The 24966-nt window shown below is 36.1% G+C and overlaps 1 protein-coding gene across 4 annotated transcripts in view; it reads right to left on the reverse strand.

Annotated features, from left to right (window-relative positions):
* LOC120628560 (huntingtin-interacting protein 1) overlaps window positions 1-24966 on the reverse strand; it is a 43554-nt gene that overhangs the window by 478 nt on the left and 18110 nt on the right. For 2 of the 4 annotated variants that reach the window (XM_039896985.1, XM_039896984.1), the window contains 20 exons: window positions 19694-19804; window positions 18432-18584; window positions 17375-17532; window positions 15814-15875; window positions 15070-15247; window positions 14311-14431; window positions 14066-14173; window positions 12969-13090; window positions 12208-12304; window positions 11821-11884; window positions 11287-11396; window positions 10943-11043; window positions 10124-10532; window positions 7346-7496; window positions 6597-6751; window positions 5635-5755; window positions 4689-4915; window positions 4049-4290; window positions 2513-2742; window positions 338-495 (listed from right to left, as the gene is read on the reverse strand). In XM_039896985.1, the coding sequence (XP_039752919.1) occupies window positions 338-495; window positions 2513-2742; window positions 4049-4290; window positions 4689-4915; window positions 5635-5755; window positions 6597-6751; window positions 7346-7496; window positions 10124-10532; window positions 10943-11043; window positions 11287-11396; window positions 11821-11884; window positions 12208-12304; window positions 12969-13090; window positions 14066-14173; window positions 14311-14431; window positions 15070-15247; window positions 15814-15875; window positions 17375-17532; window positions 18432-18584; window positions 19694-19804 (3078 nt within the window). Of the gene's footprint in view, window positions 1-337; window positions 496-2512; window positions 2743-4048; window positions 4291-4688; window positions 4916-5634; window positions 5756-6596; window positions 6752-7345; window positions 7497-8970; window positions 9313-9396; window positions 9853-10123; window positions 10533-10942; window positions 11044-11286; window positions 11397-11820; window positions 11885-12207; window positions 12305-12968; window positions 13091-14065; window positions 14174-14310; window positions 14432-15069; window positions 15248-15813; window positions 15876-17374; window positions 17533-18431; window positions 18585-19693; window positions 19805-24966 lie in introns of all 4 variants that reach the window. The other 2 variants (XM_039896983.1, XM_039896986.1) reach the window with 2 other exon arrangements.

A 24966-nucleotide genomic window follows, 5' to 3' on the forward strand; every position in this document is an offset into this window, starting at 1 on the left:
TGGAGACGGTACTGAATGAATGTTTTAAATATAAAAATAACTTTACAGGGTGATTCCTTATGAAATATACTTCTACATCCTTTAATATTATTTCGTAATTCTGTTTCGTCTCCTAGCTTGACGCCATTTCGGAGCTGTACTCTGACGCTGTTAATCTCCAAAAAAACTAAAGTAGGAATTACTAAATTTCATTTTTAGTTCCAGAGTCACTCGTATGTCACACTTGACGCTTAAAATGGCGGAAAAATTTAAGATATCGATAATTTGAGTTATAAATGGAGGTCTGTGGCTAATCATCTGCATAACCTAAGTTTCACGGCCCTTGGATCTACGTTACCTCTTGAACCTGCGCTAGGTGGTAGTGGCGTTTCCTCAGAGCCGCTAACTTCGCACGCTCTGCTTCGAGTGCGCTCTCCAGCTCCAGAGCTCGCACCTTGCTGTCCATCTCGAGGCGTCTCGTGGCTGTCAGCGACAGCGCAGACGTGTCCAGAGCTTCTGTTTCATACATTACTAGCTTAGCGGACGATTCACGGTACTAAGTCTACGGGAATGTTTTATGTACAGAGATTCAAGGTCAGCTAATGGATCATATTAAATTACAATTATCTTTTATACAATTTATTAAATACAATTTATTATGACCGATAAGAATATTTAAGATCGTTTTGGGAAAATTAAGTTTAAATAAAAAAATTTAAAATGGGATTGATGATTATCGCTTTCAACTATTTTCAATCCAATACATTTTAGGTGGTACAGAGTTTAGAAAACAATAAGCTACCTGGATATACTGCTTATGCTTGCTAATGATAGCCAAATGGTATATATTATCTGTACAGGTGAAATTTTCACGGTATGTGCATTTCTATAAAAAAGAAACGAAAGTCGAAAATTTAACAGATACAAATAAACGCGTTTTCGATGATAATCGGGTAAGCGGATATATAGTACACAATACAAATATACACAGCACATAAACTACACGGTCAAGTGGGAACTAAGAAAATTTGAAAGAAGAATTCCGGGCCCGTTAACGACCACGGAAGACGTTTCCACAGGTCAGCACTTCCGGGTCTTAACTTTCTTGTAGGGTTTTCCAGCTTCGCAGATTGCAGGCGTAAAAATATCTTCAAATTATAAGTATAGAACCATTTGCGGCTGTTTGGTGTACTGTGTATGACAAAACAGCCATATGGTGTATGACATGTCCAATGACACTTACGTCCATTATCAATATTCAATCTATCCGTAATCCATACATTTATTACTTAGCAACGTTGTTATTGTCAAAAAATATCTATACTTTTTTTAACAAATAACAAATTTGCTAAGCACTTATCAACAGATTACAGATAGATTGAATATAGAAAATGGACTTTAGCCGGATATACTTTTACAACTGTTTGTTCATATAATCAACTTTTTTTTAACTGGACTGTTCACTTCAAGTGCGATGAGCGGACTACAAGCACGTAAACACACATACACATTACTCTATTAAAAGGTGTACTGACCTTGGCTCGTAATAAGCGCTGAGAAGCACCCATAGTGGCAAAACAACGGGTATTTGTGGTATATTTTACAAGTGCGGCAGACAGACAGTCTCGTGCATCGATTTCGACCACCGCGACACCCACATATTACTTACCAATTAAAAGGTAACTGACCTTGATGATAAGCACTGATTTCGCACCAATAGCGGCAAAAATACGGGGGCGGTTGTGATGAATCGTACTAGCAAAAGTTCGGCAGACTAGCGACGTCCGCCTCTACGCGGTTCATGTGCGGATATCGCTTTAGTTTTGAGACTACTGTACGAGAGAAGAAGTCCTCAGAGGCCCTGGAGTGGGTTTCGGGTTAACTGGTAAGGGCAATGACCCTTTGGTGTCACCGCCTTCAGCAACTTACTTGTGACTTACCGCGGTGACTTTCACCGCGGCAGTGCGGTCACTTCTGATATGAACTTGGACGGCAACTATGGTGATGCCTTCAGCCATAACAATATGAAGATCTTCCTCCGAGCTGGTGTCGTGCTCGGGGAACGATGTCAAACCGTTCATCTTTGGTTATATAATACTATGCACCTCATTTGCGAAAACTTCGAAAGCGCGATCTAGTTAGGTAACGTGGAGTCATAAGTTCGCGGATCTGGATGCTCCGTGTTTTGCTTGCGGCCAGCTAAGTCGAGTTCGCCAGTGTACAAATAACAGTACACTTAGTACAATATTTGCCCTCTCGCAATCAAGGAGTCGTTTTCGGGTATCGAAAGACCTTGACATCAAAAATGGATCTTCTTCAAATCTCAAAGCTCAAATTTGCTTTTTTAGTTGTTCAGCTAGGACTTTCGGCAAAACGCTTGTACTATAAAAAAAATCAGAAGTTCGGGATTTGCGACTATAATTAAGAGTTAAATAAACCCCATTTTACTTACTACTAAGGTATAGAGTTTGAATACTCGATAGAGAGGGAGCAAAACTTGTACTAAGGCTGCACAGTATCAGAAGTCACTCACCCTGATCCCTCACGAGCGCAGAGGCTCCTCGCACCGTGGCCACGACCGCACCGGTGGCGGCGGCTACCGCGCGCGACGCGGCGGTGAGCCTCGCCAGTGAGGGCGCGGACGGCGGCGCACGCGCACGTGACGCGGCTACCAGTTGCGCCGTACTACCCGCAACCTCATGCGCGGCCGCCGATACCCCCTCCACACGACCCGCCGCACCCACCGCCTCGTCAGCTGATGAACTGTACAACAAGCATAGGTACAATCATCGAATCGATCCATAAAAGACGAGTCTCCTCTCAGAATAAGAAGGGTTTAGGCCGTGGGGCACCACGTCGGCCAAGTGCAGATTTTTAAACTTCAAACGAACACGACTTTATGAGAACATTATAGAGAAACTCTAAGACATGCAGGTTTGTTGTCATGATGTTTTCTCTTACTGGCAAAGCAAGTGCCAATTGCTTAAAAGCGGTAAAGTTTAAATTACTAAAAAAAAGCTTGAGGTTCCTGCAAGGCATCGAACTCGGTCAACCAGTAAGGAAAATTTAAACTCAGACCACAAGGCTATCACCATGCACTGTCATACATTTGCTGTCTTAATTTTTGTCTGGAGTGCCTTCGTCCGTTAGCATTTCGGTATTATGCCGCATAGAAAACGATTAGGAATATAATTCAAAATTCATTTACTTGAAGTAGGCCCAATATAAGCACTTTTAAAATTTCAAGTATGTCTGTTTCTAGTGACTCTAAAAACGGTTCTGAAGGCAGATTCTACCGAGAAGAAGCCGCCAAAAAACTCGGCAGTTGCTCTTTTCCAACATCATTCTACAATCATTGTTCTATCTTGTGTTCACAAAGGTTTTCTGCACTTTCTAAGATGATATGCTGATATCACCAAAATTTATGTCAGTCGATTGTTTATTATTATTTATCCACTTTATTTTATAATATAAAGACTTTGTTTTCAAAGATTAAATTATTATAAATATATTGCTAGTAGCTACTGTAAGTACATCTTTTTTATTCTTTATTTTTTTCACGTAGAGACTCGCGTAATCTAAGTTTGTATATTGATCGGATAGCTCTTATTTGTAATATTAATAAATTATTCATATTAACTGCTTTGCCCCCTAGCATATTGGTTAAATATAACTGACATAATATTAACAGGTGGGCACGCTGCTATCTTAGCATGAGGTTAGATATCAAGCTAACTTGTAATGAAATAAAGAATAGAAATACTAATTTTCGATGTTTTAACATATACAACGTGTAAATGAATACCGAAATAATACTTCACAGGTTTTACAGGTACATTGTGTAGTTATGTTTTGAATCCATTTGTATGGAAAAATAAATAGGCGTCTCTCGATTTAATATTCTTACAGGGTTTTATGAAATATACTTATGCATCCTTCAATATTATTCCATAATTCTGTTACACGTTGTATATATTTAACATATATATATCTCCATTTAGGGGAGAGTAAGAAGGTTTAAAAAAAAACTTAAAATTATGTTCATATTCTCGCGTTGACAAAAACTTACACCAACAACTTAGCCGCGAACACTACAGCTTTAGACGCCGATATCAATCCCTCCGACCACTGTGGATTTCGCCGGTACATCTTATGGCGGGTCTTGGGGTCTCCGAGTTCGTTCTGCAGTTTCCTCGACTCCTGGACCAAAACCTTGACTGCGCCCATCAGCGTAGTGCAAGCGTCCAGAATCTTCTCATTCACTTCTAGTTTAACACCGGAATCACCTGCCCGACTGGCTGCTAACATTTCCTGCAGACAAACAGATGGTATAGGACTGAGAGCAACTTATTTCATAAAATTTCCGTTTCAGTTTTGTGTTTATATTTACGGAATAGGGCTGCAATTGGGAAGATTACTGAAAATTTTTAGGCTACATTTATTGTAAGGAGATTGTTAGTTTGGCGACCTCTAAGCGAAACTCACAGCGGCAACGCACTTTTTTGTACTGGAATTAAAAATATACGCCTTTTAAAATGTTTGATATAAGGCTTTATCACCATTTAAAAGCGCCATTAAAGAATAGATTTATAAAATGCGGTCGATTTCGTGCTATCTCTTTCTCAAATTATACGGGCGCATTTCCTTTATCGGCGCGAGTTAAAATCAGAAGTGGGATAGTCAATGGATAGTGAAAAAGGCCATCATACCTCGATCTGATTGGCTGCGTCTTCGATAGCGCTGTCCATATCGGCAAGCTCGTCGTCCACACTGCGTGTTCCGCGAGCTAGGCGGTCTGCAGCCGCCGCGGTCCTCGCAACGCTTTGCACGTTCACGCGCGCTTCCATACAGGACGCGCGGTCTAAACTACCACCAGTAATTGTCTCAAGGCATTGCTTAGTTGATGTGAGCATACTTCGGCATTCGTTGTTCAATTCTGCAATAGTTCTTATGTTTAATTTTTAAACTTAGAATATGTTTTCTAGTTGGGACTTGGGTGGCCTGGCTTATGAAAACGATGAACGCCAGCTCGCACAGAAAACCATGACTCATTGTCACGTTCCGCCTGAGCCGAGCGCGAAACCAGCGATAAAGAAGTGAGATCGGCCTAAGAATTCGGCTTGTGACATATTTATCTCTCTTCTACCCTGGCACACGTTATTACGTAAAACTGTTGTCCGTAAACCGACTTACAACCATTTTTTTCAGGAAATCCTCATTGTAGGGATAGTTTTCCAACTCGTCGCCTGGTGGCTGAGTCACCAACCAGAAGTATATCTGGCCTGCATTTCCTGACCTAAGAACCATGCTAAGTGCCACTTTAAAAGCTAGCTGAGCTATTAAGACGTGATTTCGTCTGTAACCAAGAAAGTTAACACTTGATTCTCAAAGCTGAAAGTGAGTATATTTCAGGGATGACATAAGTCTCATTTTCAACAGCTGGCGTCTAACAGTTGATATAACGATGATAATAATATTATTTTACACATAAAAAAACAAGAGGAAACATAAATAATATTTGTTATATTATTTTGGAAATACGAAAAAGAACTTTGTACAGGGGCCTTTTGTAACATAGATTTCATCTTAAAAACATGTTGAACATGTTAATCAAAGTAATAATAATCGAAGAGGAAGAATAAAAGTTTTACTTACTATCCGAGAGTTCAAGGTCGGTGGAAATATTGGAGATATCTGCAACATACGCGGACAGCTGTGCCGCATTATGAGCAGCGAATATTGAAGATTTTGCTACTAGTTCCTCATTACCCTCGATCTGGAATAACGAACCTATTATTATTTATGATCATCATCAGTAACCCATTAAAAGTCCATTCCTGGACTACAGGCCTCTCCCAACGGGAGGGTTTCGCGCTCATCATCACGCAGATGGGCAGACCGGTTGGTGTTCGCAGTATATGGTAGAATTGGGACCAAAAACACTAATGCCCGTTCTCCATTAAATTTCCTTAGTCGCCTAGTATGACGCCCGCGGGAAGAGGGGTGGTGACAATTGTATTCTGGTCGGCCGTACGGCCGTACCAGCACGTCACGTTATATATAAAGAGAAAACATAATTGGTGTCCTCAAATGAATAACTAACAGAATTCTTGTCTCGAATTTAAACAAAATTAGCAAATTTATCAATACAGATTATTCAAAAGAGTTTTTTTTTTATTATCAACTCCCTTCTGTATAAACAGGAAGCGAAACTACTAATAAAAGTTTTGTCTTATTTTATGTAACGAAGTAGACAATATAGGTTAGTAACTTGAATTCTAAAATTCTACGCGGGATCTAAAAAGACGTAGTAAGAAAAACGACGTTGGCGAGCAAACAGCAAAACTAAGCATTTGTTTTGTGCCTTTAAAAATTTTAGTTCAGTAATTTGGGCTGGGCTATATTTTTTTTTGTCTTGTCTTAAGTAACAGTTCATCACTTGAAACGGTATTTTAAAATGACCGTTTATTTGATAGCATACCTTGAACTCCAACCGAAGAAAATCGTCTAGAATATTATAATTATACTGCTTTAAGCGATTGTAGTAAAGCCCCTGATCTTTTGCGGCTTAAACTTTTTATCCTTTTTGTCATTAATTTTGTTTCGGTCTCTTTTACCTGACTTTTTCTTGCAAGCTCCTCAAATGCTTTGGCAGCGAGTTCAGCTGCCAGTTTGTTAGCATCTTGCGCGTTTGAATTCTCGAAAGCGGCCAGCGCTCCGTTTAATACTTCCAATGCACTTTCACCAGCACATGCCACCAATCTCGATGATTCTGGATACCGAGCATAAACATATATCTAAGGTTATTATATGATTTAACCAATTAAAAATATATTATAATAATTCAACTGCATTGTGGAATTAAACCCAAATACCAATCTATAAATTATTTTTTAATATTAGTTTCCTATGCCTAGCTTTTTGCGAGTTGAGAGGCATAAAAATATTCCATTATAGGTTAAGATTTAATTATATTTTATTAAAATTTGGCTCTTACTTTACACAAGTATTATGTTTTCAATTGTTAATAATTCAAGATCCAAACGAATACTTTATATGTTGTATCTGATTATTTGTTTGTACGTTTGTTACCTATATTCGACTCAACCGTTGAACCAATCTTGATGAAATTAGACACACATATTGCATCCTAGTTATGGACATAGGATAATATTTATCAAGAAAAATCTTTTGGTAAAAGTTACTCTCTGGAAATGTTGCATCGATATAGTTTGCATCTATAGGGCACATTTTATTCCGGGAAAATAAAGGTCCCTTTGGGATTTTTATTTTTTTTTTAAATCGTTGGCAACAGCTAGTTTCTAATCCGTTGAAGTATGATTTGCATTTTGGAATGAAAACTTACGTTTTTTGATGAGAGCATTCGCTTCGTCCAACTGTATTTTGAGCGACGCCATATCAGCCTCAAGGACTGTGTTTTGTTGCAATAAGTCCTGTAATTCACACTCTGCTGTCAATCGTTCAGTCTCCGTATGCTCTAATCTAGCTTCAGTTAACTGTTATTTTTCCAATAAGGTACTTAACGTAACGCCATTGAAGTTGACAGTCCAAAGCGAAAGGTAAGACGCCCAGACGAGTTTCACATGCAGAATATTGCAGAAGTAAAGGCAGAGCGCAGTTGAAAAGTTAAACATGCCGTTAGAGTCACATGCAAATAAGATAAGAAAAAAAATTAGAAATTAAATGTCATACTTCATCAACAATACAAGAACATATCAAAACATAACTAAAAAGACCAGACAATCTAATCATAATTTTTACAAACAGAAACAAGTAGCCCCTTATTAATAAAGCTCGAGACAAACTGAACCCACGTATGTAACGTATTAAGCGAGAGACAGACTGGTCCCGTGTATGCAACGCAGGTTACGTGGCAATTACACGATACTGGAATATTTCTAAATTTGTTAATGACGTGCTACGTGTAAGTTCTTGAAATTCAACGCTGACACAATAAAGTACCCAAGTTAAACATACGAGTAACGAAGTAGATATGAAACACTGGTATTTCATTATCGATATTACAGCCAAGCTAGATCTGAAGTTTTTGTAAACAAAGCATAAATCATCATGTGTATACACTTATAGTATTGAAAATGTAAAATTTATCAAGATTGTAACTAATCAAAATTTTACTTTATTACTAAGAACATAACTAGTTTAAATTCTTATTTTGACCTTACACACATAATACATAACACATTTATAGCGAATGAGCTTAAAATCAATATTATTATTTTTTATTACTACTACTTATCTCAAATTTGAACCCTATATTTTAGCAGGAACTGATGAAAAAATATCCGTGATTTTCATTACCAAAACATTTGTATGTTACATAATCAAGCAATAATTAAATTATAACAAATCCATTTTTATAATGAATGTTGCTTTATTCAAAATATTTATTACAGGGATACTGTAGACAAGCAAAGTTGATCCCTTTGTAGAAAAAAATCTACTGTGTATATATTTAAGAATATAATTTTCCTAAATTTAGGTTATTAGCCTGTCATTGTTAGTTACTCAACTCAATATTTTGACCCATATAAACACAATTAAAATATAATATTATTTTGTAACAATGCTTTATAATGAACAGAATACATATTTTAAATACGTAAGTAAAATATATGTATAGTAACTTTTTTATAATTTAATAGTAGGTCACGATTTTTAAGTTTCATGTAAATCTAAGGCAATGGGTCAAATAATAGTATCAACTCTATGGCAATTTCAAGTTTGGAGAGGAATATTTGTAGGATCAATAATCATCGATGTAGAAAACTAGTTTAAACTTAAACCTAAGACATCACATTCGCCTTTCACATACAATTTGGCAGCTTTCTTGTTAACACAGAGGTTCTTTTTTACACTCCATACACCTAGAATCATAATACATTAAGCACCAGTACCACTTCCATTTTAATTGACAATAAGACAACAACCAGCCACCATTGTTAGTCTAACCTGAAATTCTCTATCTTTCGAAGTGATAGCTACAACTAAGTTGTCAGTCTCTTGAGCCTTTATTAATTCTAGTTCGGTAATTTGAGCTTTTAGATTGTCAATAGTCTCTTGTCCTTTATTAAGAGCCTCATCTTTATCTAGAATAATACTTTCTATTTTATCTGTAAATGTTTTCCTTTCATTTTCTTTTTCAATGTGTAATTGCGCGTATTCGGCTTTCAGATTTTCAATTTCAAGTTTTAATCTGTTTTCGATCTCGCTTTTCTCTTTGCAAACATTATCTAATTCAACAGTTAAATTAATTTCTTTACTTTGCAGCTCCGTCAGAGAATTTTCAAGAACCTGATGAATTATTAAAAGAAGTCATAACTTGTTAACACGAAATACTCAATTTCATAAAATAAGTCATCTACGTTTAACACAAACCTGCTTATTTACAATCAAAGCATCATATTCCATTGCTTTTTCAGAAAGTAAAGTCTCTAATCTTAATTTGCTTTTATTTTCTTGTTCTAACTGTGCGTTAAGCTCTTTCATTTTATTTAAGTTGTCTGATATAAGAACTTCAGACTGTTCTTTCATTTTCAGAAAATCATTTATATTTAGCTTAAGCTTATTTATTTCATTAGACTGTTCATCTATGACTTTATCATTATTTTTCTTAACATAATCTATTTCATTTTGGATTAAATTGAGTTTATCAAAAGCTTCCTTTATTTCAATATCTTTTTCATTCAAAATATTTTCAAACTCTTGATTTTTGGTCGACAATTCTTCTTTCAATTCCCGACATTGTAATTCAAAATCATTTTGTGTATCAATCAGTTTAGTTTGAAAAACTTCCAAATCACGTTTTAAAATATTAGTGTAACTACTTGTTTCCTAACAAAAATAAACTGTTAGTCAATACTGTGAAGTTTAACCTTCGCTAATGTTAGAATGTTATTCTATTGATGTATGGCAAAATTAATTATGTAATGAGTTGATAAAATGAACAGTACAACAAATAATAAATACATATAAGTCACAAAAGAGTTATCTAATCTTACCATGGCCACGTTGGCACCCCTAATCAAATATTCTAATATATACACATGCTGCTGTTATTTTTTGCATAACATGCATTTATAAGTTTCTTAAATTAATTACTCACCTCCTTATCTTGTGCGTACCGCTGTTTCAATTCAGATAATTGATTTAGTGCATCTTCTTTCTCCTCTATAGCCTTCTTGTACTCATCGCCACTTTTCGCTCTAAGGCCTATTAACTCCTCCTTTACTTTATTTAACTCAGTATCTTTATCCGTGATGTCTATTTTTAATTTTTCGATATTTTCTTTGGCTTCTTTTAAATCGCTAGATAAAACTGTAAGTTTCTCTTGTTGTTCAGTGGTAGCTGTCTTATGTTCTATTTCTAAGGTTTCCATTGACGCTTTTAGAGATTCCAACTCTGCTTCTTTCAGTATGGATTTTTCTAAATCACTTCGAAGATGAGTTATTTCATTCTTGTATGCTTCTATTTCTTCACTTGACGATGCACTTTGTTGGAGGAGTTCGACATCCCTAGATAAATAATAATACAATAGCATACAACGAAGCAGAATAAAAATAAATAAACTAATACTAAACTAATAATAGTATTATTTCTTTTTCTACGATTTATTTCAGAGACTAGTGTATTTGCAGATAAATTTATTTTAAATTAAAATCCAGCGTAAGTTGCAGAAGTCAATGATACACGATACACTGGGATCAATACAATTTTTGCTAAAAGTCAGTAGAATGTTTGCGAAGATAGCGACAGGGATGCATGGCAAGGCAATGCCAATAAAATAATCTTAGAAGATAGAACAAGAAGGTAGATTCTCTAAATATGTACGTTGAACTTATTTTTAAATCTTGGTTGCACTCTACAGTTGATTGCAGCAAATAAAGTTTTCATTGTTTTCATTTCTTAGTCTAAGTTCACTTACTTCATGCGATCGTTCAGTTGCTGTTGTAACGCTGTTTTAGCACTTTCGTGATGGGCCGTAGCCGCTCGTAAACTTGCCGCCATTTTGTCGACTTCCGCTTTCTAAATTAAATTGAAAACTTATATATACGAAAGAGTTATAATTGTTCTATTAATAGCAATAATAATAATTCTTTATTTGGTAAAGGTTTAGGATTTCTACATTATTATATAACAGAATGAAAAACCATGACGAACGCAATCACTAAAAGCTCTACTACTACTCAAAAGTATATGCCCTTCTTCTGATCAGACCATTTTTTTTTTTTATTTTACTATACTAAACTATTAAAAAAAATATCTAACCTGTCTTATCAATGCTATATGTTCTTCCCTCAATTGCGTGTAAGCTCCTTTTAATTTTTGGAATTTTTCGTCAAGCACTTTGGACTTCTCTTCGGTGTCCGTCAGTTTTTCTGCAAAGGTAAAATTAATACTTATGTTCTACTCATTATTGTTAAATTATCGGCAGGTTTGGCCGTAGTCCACGACGCTGGCTAAGTGAGTATCGATAGACTGTACACGCCTTTGAACACATTACTTTCTCAAAGAATACTCCGGCATTCCTTAAACTAGCATGATAGCAAGTGATGTTATAATTGCTTAAATTAAAAATGCACGAGACCCCAAAAAGTTACAGAACGCTTTATTATTGTACGAAGTTAATCATAAAATTTAAAAATTACTAGATGTCCCGGCTACCTTCGTACCGCCAAACAATTGTTTTTATAAATACTATTCCGACTAAGAATAATCCAATCCAATCCAATAAATGGTGTAACATAACTTTCTTTTATATATATATAGATATAAAAAGTATTAAAATTTTGTACAACTTACTTTTGATTTGTGGGGTCTCAACCAACAATATTTCAGCCTTTTGTTTTTCCTCTTCAAGTTCAGTCTACAAATAAAAAACAATATATATAGACGGCCGAGTGGCGCAGTGGGCAGCGAACCTGCTTTCTGAGTCCAAGTACGTGGGTTCGATTCCCACCACTGGAAAATGTTAGTGTGATGAACTTTTTTCAGGGTCTGGGTGTTTATCTGTATATTATTTATGATTAGACAAAGAAAGGTAAAATCACATTTTACATATGTTGTTTTTGCTTTAGGCTATTTCTTAATGCGTGTTTTAAGAATGTTGGCACAAAAAAGGTTTGCATTTAATACATTTTAAGCTAGGGTTAATACATCGGGTTTAAGTATACACGAAATATTTTTTACCTTAGTGGCACGAAGTTGTGATTCCATACGCGTGCAATGTTCCCTCATCGATCCGAGCATGGTGTTTCTTTCTTGAATTATTTGCGAGACCTCTGACCTAAATTTAAAAAAAAAAATAGTTATAAACTACATAAAAATATTTATCATTGAGCATAATGCATATATCATATCCCATTGAGTGTTATAATATATGCATATATCATAATACTCAATGGGATCAATTCCATAACGGGTGAGTAAATTTTTGAGGTGATCTGAGAATATTGAATGACCTTTACTTCAATATTCGCAGAGTATCACTATAACGTTTAATGTCATCTTTCATTCATTTGTCTTATTTGTCTTTTTATCCATAATTTATGTAGTTCTATCTAGTCAGTGTAAGTGGCCCTGCCGTAGATGTAAAATAAATAAATAAATAAATATAACCGTTCTGTAGCACAAATAATAATCAATTGGTGCTACAGAACGATGCAACTAAAACACGACCTAAAATGCTACTTGCACTTTTCCATTACCACTTTTTTTTGCAATTTTTAGTAGCCTACATTAAATTATTCATAACCAAAATAACCAGTAGTCGATTTAAGTTTTTTTTTTATCATTTTATCATAATAATTTAATCGGGCACTGCGGACAACAATTTAGTAACATATTTTATTTGCTATTAAGAACTTCATAGATGTAATAGTGATATAAAATGTCATTTTACTCTTTTTGGATTACTCAGCTACTTAAAAAGATTGAGAAGGAAATCTTACCGCATTCGCTTGAGTTCGTTTTGAAGATGCTCTATGAGTCGGTCGCGCTCAATAATGGGGTCGGGGATCGGAGAAGGCGTGGCGCGGGTGTCAACCGTATCCGTGTTGTCTGGGGTCGTCGCCTAAAAATATTATACATCATCATCTTCATCATATTAACCCATTACCGGCCCACTACAGGGCACGGGCATCCTCCCACAATTAGGAGGGGTTAAGGCCTGAGTCAACCATGCTGGCCCAGTGCGAATTGGTGGGCTCCCTTTGAGTTTAAGAACTATTTGTAAAATAGTGTGAACATCATAACTATAAGAACAGCACGCGAAGGATAGTACGCAGCAATACGTACGTACGTACGTAACAATTATTCAAATAATTTATTTATATTTATTATAAACTACTTGTTGCCCGCGACTTCGTCTGCGTTTGAATTTGTTTTTTGATGTGGCATTCAAATTGGTTGTAGTTCTAAAAAAATTTAAAGCATTCAGTATTGCTAAGCCTTAAATGAGGGGTTTGCTGCTGTCCGCTGAGGAGTTCTGTCCTCTATCTCCAACCACAGTTCGGACAAAATTAAACACATATTATAACCTCTATAGTACAAAAATAATTATTTAAATCGGTTATAATTTGTCGCAGTTATGGTGTAAAATCGTCAAACACTTTCACCCCCCTCTCCCAAAGGAACCGATCTTAATGTCGGGATAATAAGTATCCTATATTACTTCTAACACTTTCAAGAATATGTGTACAAAGTTACATGAGGATCGGTTAAGTAGTTTTTGCGTGAAAGCGTAACAAACAAACTTACATTAACATTTATAATATTAGTACGGATAAATAATTATAGAAAATAATAATTGTAAAGGCAACCGGAGCATTCTCCGGGGGATGAGAATGCTCCGGTTTCGGGGCGAAACGTGCGTAGTGGGTACATTGCCGAAGATCTGTTTAGTGTGGAGTATAACCATTGAAGAAATTATAAATTACACCTTACAGATTCTCCTGCTTTTCGCGGAGTATAGCAAATTAAGCATAATTTTCATAATATCTCAGAAAGCAGGGCATTGGCCCGGGCGTCGGTCAAATTAATTCAATACCTGGCTAATAGTATCTGAAGTGTCAATCAGAGAGCCCACTGTGTCGATTTCGTCTGGAGGCTGATCCGGGATGGAGACGACCGGCGCCACATACGTGCCAAAGTCGCTCTGAAAAAAAAAAAGTTTTTTTTTAAATTTTTTTTTTTTTATATTTTGCAAAACGACGCGTTTTTAATAATAAGTAATTTTGCTACGGTGCCAGCAACACATACTGTTAAAATATATTTTTACAAATTTCTATGTACCTGGAGTAAGAAATTAGGCGGGTTTGTAGGTAGAACTGGAAGCGTTAACAGGTTCCTGTAGTATTGCAGGCTGCTTGCGTGTTTATAGAAAGAACTTAGTTTCTTGAACTGCTGCCGAAACCTACAAAAACACATATTTTAGCAATATTAAATTAAGTCGGTACTAAAAAGTATAAAAATACCATTTGGAGCATCAAACTTGGCAAGCGTGCTACAACCTAGACCTCATCATTGCTTTCTAACGGGCATGATGGTCGTCAAGCGCTGGCCTATCATTTATATATTATATTAAAAAAGAAAAAAAAAACCGCTTGTATAAAGATGAAAGCCTAGAAGCACCCTCTAGTACATATGACGTAATTCAAGAAGTAGAAAAAAAAATCATAAATATAATTGTCTACTGTTAAATATGCAATAATTAGCAATTAGCAACTCATTCAAAGGGGCCATAACGCCAGCATTTTGGGTACCATGCCCACAAGTGAACAGTTAGACGGCTTATATTTATTGTGAATATTAATTTTAGTTTGTAATATTATAAATATATATATTTCGCGTTGGTTTATTAATAAAGAAATAAAAATTTAAAAAATAAAAATATAATAATGCTCATTTTTTAGGACCCAACAAGCGAAAACGTTAGATACCTTTTTTTTGTGTAAGATAATCTGTAATTAATTAATAAAATTTCTGCAACGTTTAATAAATAAATATTGTATAACTATCTTTGTGTATATTAGTCGGACTAAATGCACAAACCTCTCGCGATGACCGGCAAGAACATCCGGCGGTAAGGAAGCGTGAAGTCTGAATAGAAGGCGCACATTGCAGTCGTAGATGTGCGAGGAATCCTGCGCGCAAGGAATCAGGGCTGCCAGCCGACACTGGCCGCTAGCTGTCATTGAGTTTGCTCTGGCGTTGCCCAGACTGTCGAATACTGAAAGCGAAGTTGCCTTGATAATAATCTGTCAACCGACCGCTATTTCTAGTGGGATTAAAAATACTGAAACAAACGCGGACAAAGTCGAGGGCATAAGCAAGTTTTATTAAAATTAATAATTATGTTCCACGGAAGTTGAAGAATTTGCCGTTTCTTCGTTCGTACTTACATATATAAATAAATAAATAAATATACTACGACAATACACACGTCGCCATCTAACCCCAAAGTAATCGTAGCTTGTGTTATGGGTACTAAGATGACTGATGAATAATTTAATGAATAATATACATAAATACTTATAAAATACAGATAAACACCCAGACACTGAAAGACATTCGTGTTCATCACAGAAACATTTTCCAGTTGTGGGAATCGAACCCACGGCCTTGGACTCAGAAAGCAGGGTCGCTGCCCACTGCGCCAATCGGCCGTCAAATGGTGAGTAAGTACTCAAAATTACTGAGGAAAATTGTAGTCAGAATTGTATGCAATAACAAATTGACAATGATGTAATCAGTTCTAAAAGTTAAATGTTTTAATGCATAATTAAAAGTACGAACCTGCAGCTTGCAAAGTGAGAATATCGTCCATATAGTCAAATAACTCCACGCAAATCTGAAAACTGTTAGACATTTGAATTGCGTAAATAAACATTTCAATACTTCTATTTTATTGTAGTTAATATTTACGTTGTAATTCGGTTGTTCATCAGTCCTTAAATAAAAAAGATAATGAATAATGATTTTATTTTGAGGTTTAAAAAATAACGGTTTACTAAACGATTGCATAAATTGCGCGTGATTTGCTGTCTGCGAATTTAAATCTTTGAAGCCCTAACCAGGATGCTTCTTAAATAGTCTTAAATGACAAAGTGCGATGGTGATAACAAAAAATAAATTAAGCTATCGCCACCAACTCACACTATGTCTGTATGTATTATTTTACATGTAATATACGCACAAGTGTCATCTATGTGCCTATGATATGATTTGAACCAAACAGTTAACATTGACGTTATATCATCAATATCGCCCCATCACCGGCCCATTACAGGGCACGAGTCTTTTTGCAGAATGGGAAGAGTTCAGGCCGCAGTAGGTACATCACTAAATATGTCCACCGTGAAATGAAGGATTTCAGTTCATTTAATTAAGTTAGTAGTAAATAGGAATTATTAAGTAAGTGCTCCACAAAAGCGAAAGATATATTCTAAAATTCTGTATCCTGCAGGTCTATAACAGGCACTTATTTTATTTTAACACATATAAGTTAAGAAATCACTATCAGTGATAAGGCCGCCTTTGTTACACAAAAACCAATTGACTTGTACCTTTGTTGTTTTTGTCTCTTTTATTTATTTTTTGATAAGATTGATTGATAAGTTTCCATTATTACGATGTGGCGGTGATAACTACATTCGTTAACTAATAACTAAAGCTACGAGAGTTCCAAAACGCACCCTGGTCTAAGAAGAGCCCACAGCAAAATGTGTGCGGCGGAACAAGCCGCCGTATCACTAAACAGCATATATTACGATTATATTTGAAGACATTAATGGCATCCTTAAAAAGCAAGCTTTGCAAGTATCTATACCTACTTGCAAAGCCCAGCACGGCCAGCATGGGCAGGAGACAATTATATCCCCGGGGAAAGGATATAAATTAATCTGCTCCCACAGCTTTATCAACTCTCAGAGCACTGGCGCACAAGTGGAAATAATATCCAAATAATATATGAGTATTAATAAACGGGGGTGAACTTCTCCTATTCCATGTTCCAGTGATTTAGCAGGTGGGCACATTAATTATATCCCTTGTCAGGGTATATAATCGGGGATATCATTTTTATATCCCGCCCGTGTTAGCCCTGCTGGAAAAGGATAAAAATTTATCTTCTCCCACACTTTTATAAACCCTCAGAGCACTGGCGCACAAGTGGAAATAATATTCAAAAAATATACATGTAATCATAAACGGGGGTAACCTTCTCCTATTCCATGCTCACGTACTTTATTAGGTGGGCACGTTAATTATATTCTTCCCTGTCAGGGGATATAATCGGGGGATATAACTATTCCCTGCCTGTACTAGCACTGCTGGTGGAAATGTGCCCTCCACTTACTAATTGTTGACGTCATTTTCGGCGATGGCATCAAGCTCTTCGGCGGTCAACAGCATATTTCCGGGAAAGCGAGGATTACGCGCGTGGAACTTCAACTTGGTCACCAGCAGATTGCAATACAAATTAATTAATCTACCGTAGCCCTCTCGAAGGTGTACCTATAATAGAATCGTATATGTAGTGCCATAAACATTGTCATTATAATGTTAGGAAGTTTACTGACTTAGTTAGAAATCTTTATTTCAATAATCGTTATTTCTTTTGTGCGTGTGAACTGAACTCCTCCTAAGCGACTGGACCGATTTGAATTAATTTTTTGGTATGCGTTTGGGTGGCACCCTGGATGGTTTAGATTCACAAATCAACCCGACAGATGGCGCTGGGGTCAGCTAGTCTTATATATATAAATAAAAGAAAATTTGTATTAGTTACACCATTTATAACTCAAGACCGGCTGGACCAATTTTTATATTAGATTTTTGGATTTCTCTTAGACCGGGATAGTATAATAAGTATTAAAATATAACATTCATAAAGTAAAAAAATGATCCGCGGTACGAAGTTCGCCGGGACAGCTAGTAAGTAGCCTTACCCACTAGGCCATCACCGCTTCCGCTGTTCGCTTTTGTTTCCAATAAAAAAAAAATAGAGTTTTGTCTTCAAAATAAATAAATAATAATAATAAATAAAATAAAAAAAATATTTTTAAGCATTGTTTATAATTTAATAAAAAAAAGAAAAATAATAAATGATAGTGATAAATAAATATACTACGACAATACACACATCGCCACCTAGCCCCAAAGTAAGCGTAGCTTGTGTTAAGGGTACTAAGATAGCTTTTGAATATTTTTATGAATATAATACATAATACATATAAACACCCAGACACTGAAAAACATTCATGCTCATCACACAAACATTTTCCAGTTGAGGGAATCGTAACCACGGCCTTGGACTCAGAAAGCAGGGTCGCTGCAAACTGCGCCAAAACTCGGCCGTCAAAATGTTAAAAGAATCTACCATAACAGTAAATTATATCGACGGAGGAGCTCACCCATAGCTTTCCAAGGTTTTCTATCATATTTATGTGACGTTGGGAGTCATCGAGGCAGGCGGGGTGGCCCTCGCGTAGCAGCTTGTGGGTCACGTTACAAAACTTCCACGCCACGATACGGTTGTCCTGCAGCGGCTGCCGGATTGCCACCATCTACGGGATCATGGCATATCATAAATCATTTTTGTCATTACAAACTTCTGTTGCATTCTAGCACCTGTAGTATATTCACCGTACTATATAATAGAAAACTCTTAAAAAAAGATTTTTTTAAATTCCATTACCGGTGAGCCCTTTACAGCAATGTAACCTGGTGGTGCAATCTAACATGATGCAGTCTATAATGTTAGGGGGCTAACCGATTAGGGGGTAGGTACGACTATCATACTCCCTATGATAGTCGTACCTACCCCCTAATCGGTTTCTACACGACATCGCACCGAAACACTAAATTGCTTAGCGGCACAGCTTTGTCGGTAGGGTGGTAACTAGCCACAGCCTAAGCCTCCCAACAGAGCAAACCAGAAAAAAATCAGAAATAATAAATTCTGAAGAGAATCTAACCCGGGACCTCGTACTTAAGTTCACAGCGCTCACCGTTGCGCCAGAGGTAGTTAATACCACAGAAAGATACTGCTGCGAGCCAAGTTCCATCTAGCAATTCCCACTGCCTTTTATTAAGCAATCTATCAGAGTCACACATACAAGATTTCTATTAAAAGCAAAGCAACCTGGAATTCAAGTTAATCAGTCCTTCGGCGAAGAAGGCGAGGAAAAAATATTAAAGGCTTAAACAAATGTTTATAGAGTACTCAATAAGCGTTTTACGTTTCAACTCCGAAAATCTTACATCCTAACGCCGTATCATAAAATTGGTTAACTTCTTTTAAAACAGTTCTCTGAGTGCTCACCAAAGCCGACCCGCAGAAATAGCCCGACGGCTTTTTATTGGCTTCATCTCATTACAAGTTTCGAAACTTTGTCAGAGACACGAAATCAGCAAATTGCCAAGCATGTACGTGGCTTTGTTTATACAATACTTAAATGTGATATTAAATGAGGAATAAATGAGTGCTTTATGAATAAAAGATACATGAGTGGATGATTTTTCAACGTCTCCATAATCGGGCAGGAAAACGAAACTACTAAAAGAAACGTAAAATGCATTAATTAAACTAATTATAGCCCTTTGAAAGTTTAAGTTTATGTAGAACAATATTGATGTTTGCACTTCAGAATACGCTGTAACAGTATTTCCTTACCCAATATGTGAATGCACTTTGCTCTTGAAACGTGCCGATGATCGTACTTCGGACATGTTTCTCTTTTACTGGTGTCTCTATTGTGTTTATTGCTTTCTGGATGGCTAATGTCTGAAAAAAAAAATAAAAGTTACTAAAACCAGAGACACAGATAGTTAAAAAAACACAAGTCAAACGATAATTTATTTTACTTTGCTTTATAGTAAGTACTAAGTTTTGTCTAGAATAGTACTATTCTGCAATGGGTACATCTACATTAAAACAAGAAACAGATGGTTAAAAAAACACGAGTCAAACATTAATTTATTTTACTTTGCTTTATAGTAAGTACTAAGTTTTGTCTAGAATAGTACTATTCTGCAATGGGTACATCTACATTAAAACAAGAAACAGATGGTTAAAAAAACACGAATCAAACTTTAATTTATTTTACTTTATAGTAAGTACTATGTTTTGTCTACAACAGTACTATTCTGCAATGGGTACATCTACATTAAAACAAGAAACAGATGGTTAAAAAAACACGAGTCAAATATTAATTTATTTTACTTTATTTATTTTGCTTTATAGTAAGTACTAAGTTTTGTCTAGAATAGTGCTATTCTGTGATAGTACCATGGGTATTAATTATTTTGTAACGAAACTAGCCTAAATAATTAGGTAAGGGTATAATTTTTTTTTATTATTTGATGCGACGGATTTTCATACAAACTTCCAACTCGTATTTCACCCCCTTACCTGTCCTTAGCACACCAAAAGAGTTCCGTTAATGAATACCAGTTATACAATAAACTTAGTACAATAATTTAGCATTTCTCATTAAATAATTATTTCAAAACAAAACATCAAATTGGCTTTGTTAACGACTATCCAGCGATTGAAATATCATCCTTAACAGCAATCTGTGGTCGTTTATATTTAGTATAGGGGTTGATATAAATATACCCAGCACACACGTCTCACGTACCTTCGCGTTGATCTCGTTCAGTATAATTAGTGGCATGTTTGTAAACACGGACCGTGTCAACAGCCTCGATTAAACGGATGAGTAAGATTCAACATACTCTTATCTTTGGATGTTTGCCTACCGATGGTTTAGTTTACACTTAAAATGGCCGGAAAATAAATGGTTTCACCATACAACTAAACCACTGCTACAGCATAACGCTGAGGCGATATTCTGTTTGGGAAAAACAGCACCACAGATATGTCACTGCCAACATAGAATTATATTTGTTCGTTTTAAGCTTATTTAATTTTTATTTAGTTACCTAATTTTAAGATCCTTTTTTTAAGTTCTTATTGATATGTTTTTGTGTAGCGTATACTCTATATATTAATTCCTATGCGTTGTTTTTTTCCAATTAAAAGATTTATGTTTATTATTTAATTATTAAATTTATTTAATAAGTGCAAAAGTTTGCATATTTTAATATTTTGCGTACGCTGTGAAAATTATTGATGAAACAAAAAAATATGTACATGATTAATAGATTGCGAAGAAATGTGACACCAATATTGCTGTTACTTTTTGTTCAAGGCGAGGCGCAAATAGTACAGCATAAAAGATATTTTTTTATTTAACACTAAAAATCTAACGAAGTGTACGAAAATTACTTCAAATAAGAAATGCAAGTACGTAAGTAAGTAAGCCACATTGTGCTTAAATGGACATAAACACGGAAGGAAAACTATATATAAGTTTTAGGTAGGTACACTCATTTATTACCCTGACCCAGTAAGGAATTTTCTACGTGTGTAACAAACAGTGTATGTTATGAGTAACTTAAGTATGCGAATGACGTCAGACTCACGTGTTCAAGAATACCTAACGAATACAGAGCACGCTAACTTAGAAGGACCTACATAATAGAGTAGGTTAGCTACAAGGCGTCCCACGTAAGTTCAGATTCATACTTCGCGTATTACGCGGCCTATTTTGATTTGCTTTTTTTTTATTCTACAACAAGTTACAACTTTAAAGCAATCTCACGGTTCGTAATGGTCCGTACCATTACCGACACGGTAAGTGATGATGCAGTATAAGGGTTAACCTGTTAAATGTACGTGAATTTTTTTAAACCCATACTCCCTTTCGGTTTCTGCGCGACATCTTACCGGAAAGCTAAATCGCTAGGCGGCATAACATGGTCAGCTAGGTGGCATCTAGGCGAAGCCTTGAACCACCCGGAAATTAAATTCTCAAATTACCCCTGCTGTGGATTCGGCGCTCAGATCGTCAGAAATTTAATACTATAAAAAGCTGGGATCCACTCCGTAGGCGATGGAACGAGCTACTCTTTATTTGTACACCACTCGAAAAAACGAAAAAAATAAAAGAACACATGAAAAATTAAGCAGTATACAAAAGGCGACCTTATCGCTAAGTAGCGATCTCTGCCAGGCAAACTTAGGATTAGGAAAATTAAAAAGGAAAACGAGTAGGTGGGGTACAGTACATTACATACGAAGCTATGCTCGGAGGCGGAGTATTTTTACGTGAGTAATCAAATTAAAAATGAACGATACGTAGAAGAACCAGAGTTACCGAAATAGCTCCGAACGAGTCGCAAAGTTGAATTTGGTGGGGCACATAGCTCTTAGAACCGTTCAACTCCCCGAGAGTCCCAAGGTGCTGACCAGTATACGGAGCGTTGTTAAATCTCAAACTAGGTGGACAGCTGGCGTTAATCGGATAAGAGGGCGCCGCTGGACACAAGCGGCCCAAATCTGTGGGATTTAGAACTGTCTACAAAAGACATATCCACGCCGGTCCACTGATGTAATCTTCTTCTTCTTCTACTTTACCAGGGCTTGTCTCTGTACTTGGCCTGAACCTGCCGTTGTACCTAATGCCACTGGACGGCTCCGCGCTTGGTCACTCCAGCCAGCCGAGCTCAATCCAGAAGCTTAGCTTACCACTGACGTAATATGATGATATAACGACGAAGACTGAAGTATTTTCAGCTGCAACAGCCAAGTGATTATATAGTGTCGCAGATATCAAGCTATACGCGGCGGAGGATACGGACAGTGTGTTTCGGCACTAAGCGTTTTAAAGTTGAAACACTGCTCGATATAATTGTTCCGTGCCACATGCAAAGTAACATGTTCTTATTTAACTGGACTGAGACGGTTTATTATGCGTATGCCGTTAGAGTCAGTGCTTTATGTGTACGAGAAGGTACGCTGCAATCCAGTTTATTTTTATTTTGCATAGCTTTTTGTCCGCGACTTCGTCCGCGTTAATTACGGTTTAATACAATCTTGAAGCGTTAAAAGCCCAGTGGGTAGGAGCTCTAATTCACTTGCGGGGGCAGAGTTCGAATCTCAGCACGCACCTCTAATTAATATATCACTTCAATGGTGAAGAAAATCTTCGTTAGGAAACCTGCTTGCCTGAGAGTTCTACATAATGTGGACTACGGCCTTAGCCACTTTTCAAAGTGGAGGACACCCGCTCCCTGTAGTGGGCCTGTATTGGGTTGATATGATGATGATGACAATCTTGGGATCCCTGAGACTTCCCGGAAGTTTAAAATGGATAACAATAGGTATTCCAATCATAAAAAACATAACTTTTATGCGACATTAATAGTTTTCTCAGCGCACGCCAAATAATAAATTTAATAACGTTGCAAAATGTGGTTACTTTAGGTTACATTATTGCAATTTTCTTAAGGATCTAGAATAATTTTGAAAAAAAATATAGCATATGTTACTTCGTGATACTTTAGCTTTCTATTAGTCAAAACATTGTGAAAATCGATTCAGTCGTTTTCGAGCCTATTGGGTAGACACACACAAAATAAACCCTCTTTATAATATTTGTATAAAATATAGTGGGCCGATATTAAAGAAGTTTTTTTCACCACTCCGAGTCAGTTTAAGGTTATAGGCCACCAGTGGAGCAGAAGTTATTTAGGTCGCGGGTTTTCTTTATCGGTAGAATTATAGAAATGGCCACAAAATCAATGACATATTGTGAACCAGAAGAAAAGTGAATTGAAAGCATTTAAAACATGTCACAATGATTATAAATTTAAAAAAAAAAATCGTTGAAGTTTATCAATAAAATGTTTATATCGGGGGAATCTGAAGTCGGTCTGAATCTTTATAAGCTGTCCTTGGCATTTTAATAATGAGTTTTATTTTATTTTGTTACTAAATAAATAGCAAAAAGTCACACACGATAAAAATCATCACAATCATATCATACTTACATAAGGTGTTTTATTCAATTGCATCTTCTTATATTTATTAGCATGCACAAAAGAAAATTATTAAATTCTATATACAAAAATATAATTAAGTTTATTTTTAATTCCATCATCACCCACTGGTGGGTGCAGCCGGTGGGTGCACGGGTGCACGGTTAGTGCCACGCTATTCGAGACGGGAGCTTGTTCGAATTTTATTCTATCTCCCTCTTGTGTAACACTAATTCCATTATTCTACTATTAGTCTCACTGTTGGTTACGGGTCATGGAGCATAGGATAGAATAATAAATTATAATAAATACCCACTAATAAATAATAATACCCAGGACCGAGAGCCAGAAAGATTATTAGGATGCTCTCTAAAGCACAAGACTGCATAAGGCCAATTTAATTGATCGTCACTATCGTAAAAGAACGCCGGACCTATTTATAGATAACCCTACCCCTTACCCTTTTAAATAAGTTCCAAAGTTATATAATATAAATAATAACAGTTCTGTTTTTTAATTACGTTAAAATGCAATAAAAAAGCAAAACCCGTCACTTCTTTACGATCATGACAAGATATCACAGTCCCAGTGGCGTGCATAGAGGGCATGCAGATGATATAAAATAAAGAAAATGTCCAGTACGAGTTATAAATACTTAAGGGTACGCTTTATATAACTCTTACAATGCCTATCCTTAGAATTTTTTTAAAACTCTTACTGCAGATTATCTTCATTTCAAATCATCTGCATACTTTGTGCATACCCTCTATGCACGCCACTGCACAGTCTCTATCCGAAGAAGGCGCGAGAATCGAACCCACTACCTTGTTATCGTTTGCGCTTGCGTTACTTTCTCGTTGGATTACCAACGAGAAAGTAACTATAAGTCTGATATACTCATAAATGTGATTGTTTCTTTTTTACAATCAAAAGTGTTACAATAAAACTTATAACTTACTTAAAATATAAAATTAACTGAGTAATATACAAGTCATGCTTGCATGGCATTGGGCTAAGAAAACAGGCTGCATTCCATAGCTGAACAGCCAGACTGATCCTTTT

The sequence above is a fragment of the Pararge aegeria genome, chromosome 13 (genome assembly GCF_905163445.1).
Source record: "Pararge aegeria chromosome 13, ilParAegt1.1, whole genome shotgun sequence".
In the NCBI taxonomy this organism is placed as follows: domain Eukaryota; kingdom Metazoa; phylum Arthropoda; class Insecta; order Lepidoptera; family Nymphalidae; genus Pararge; species Pararge aegeria.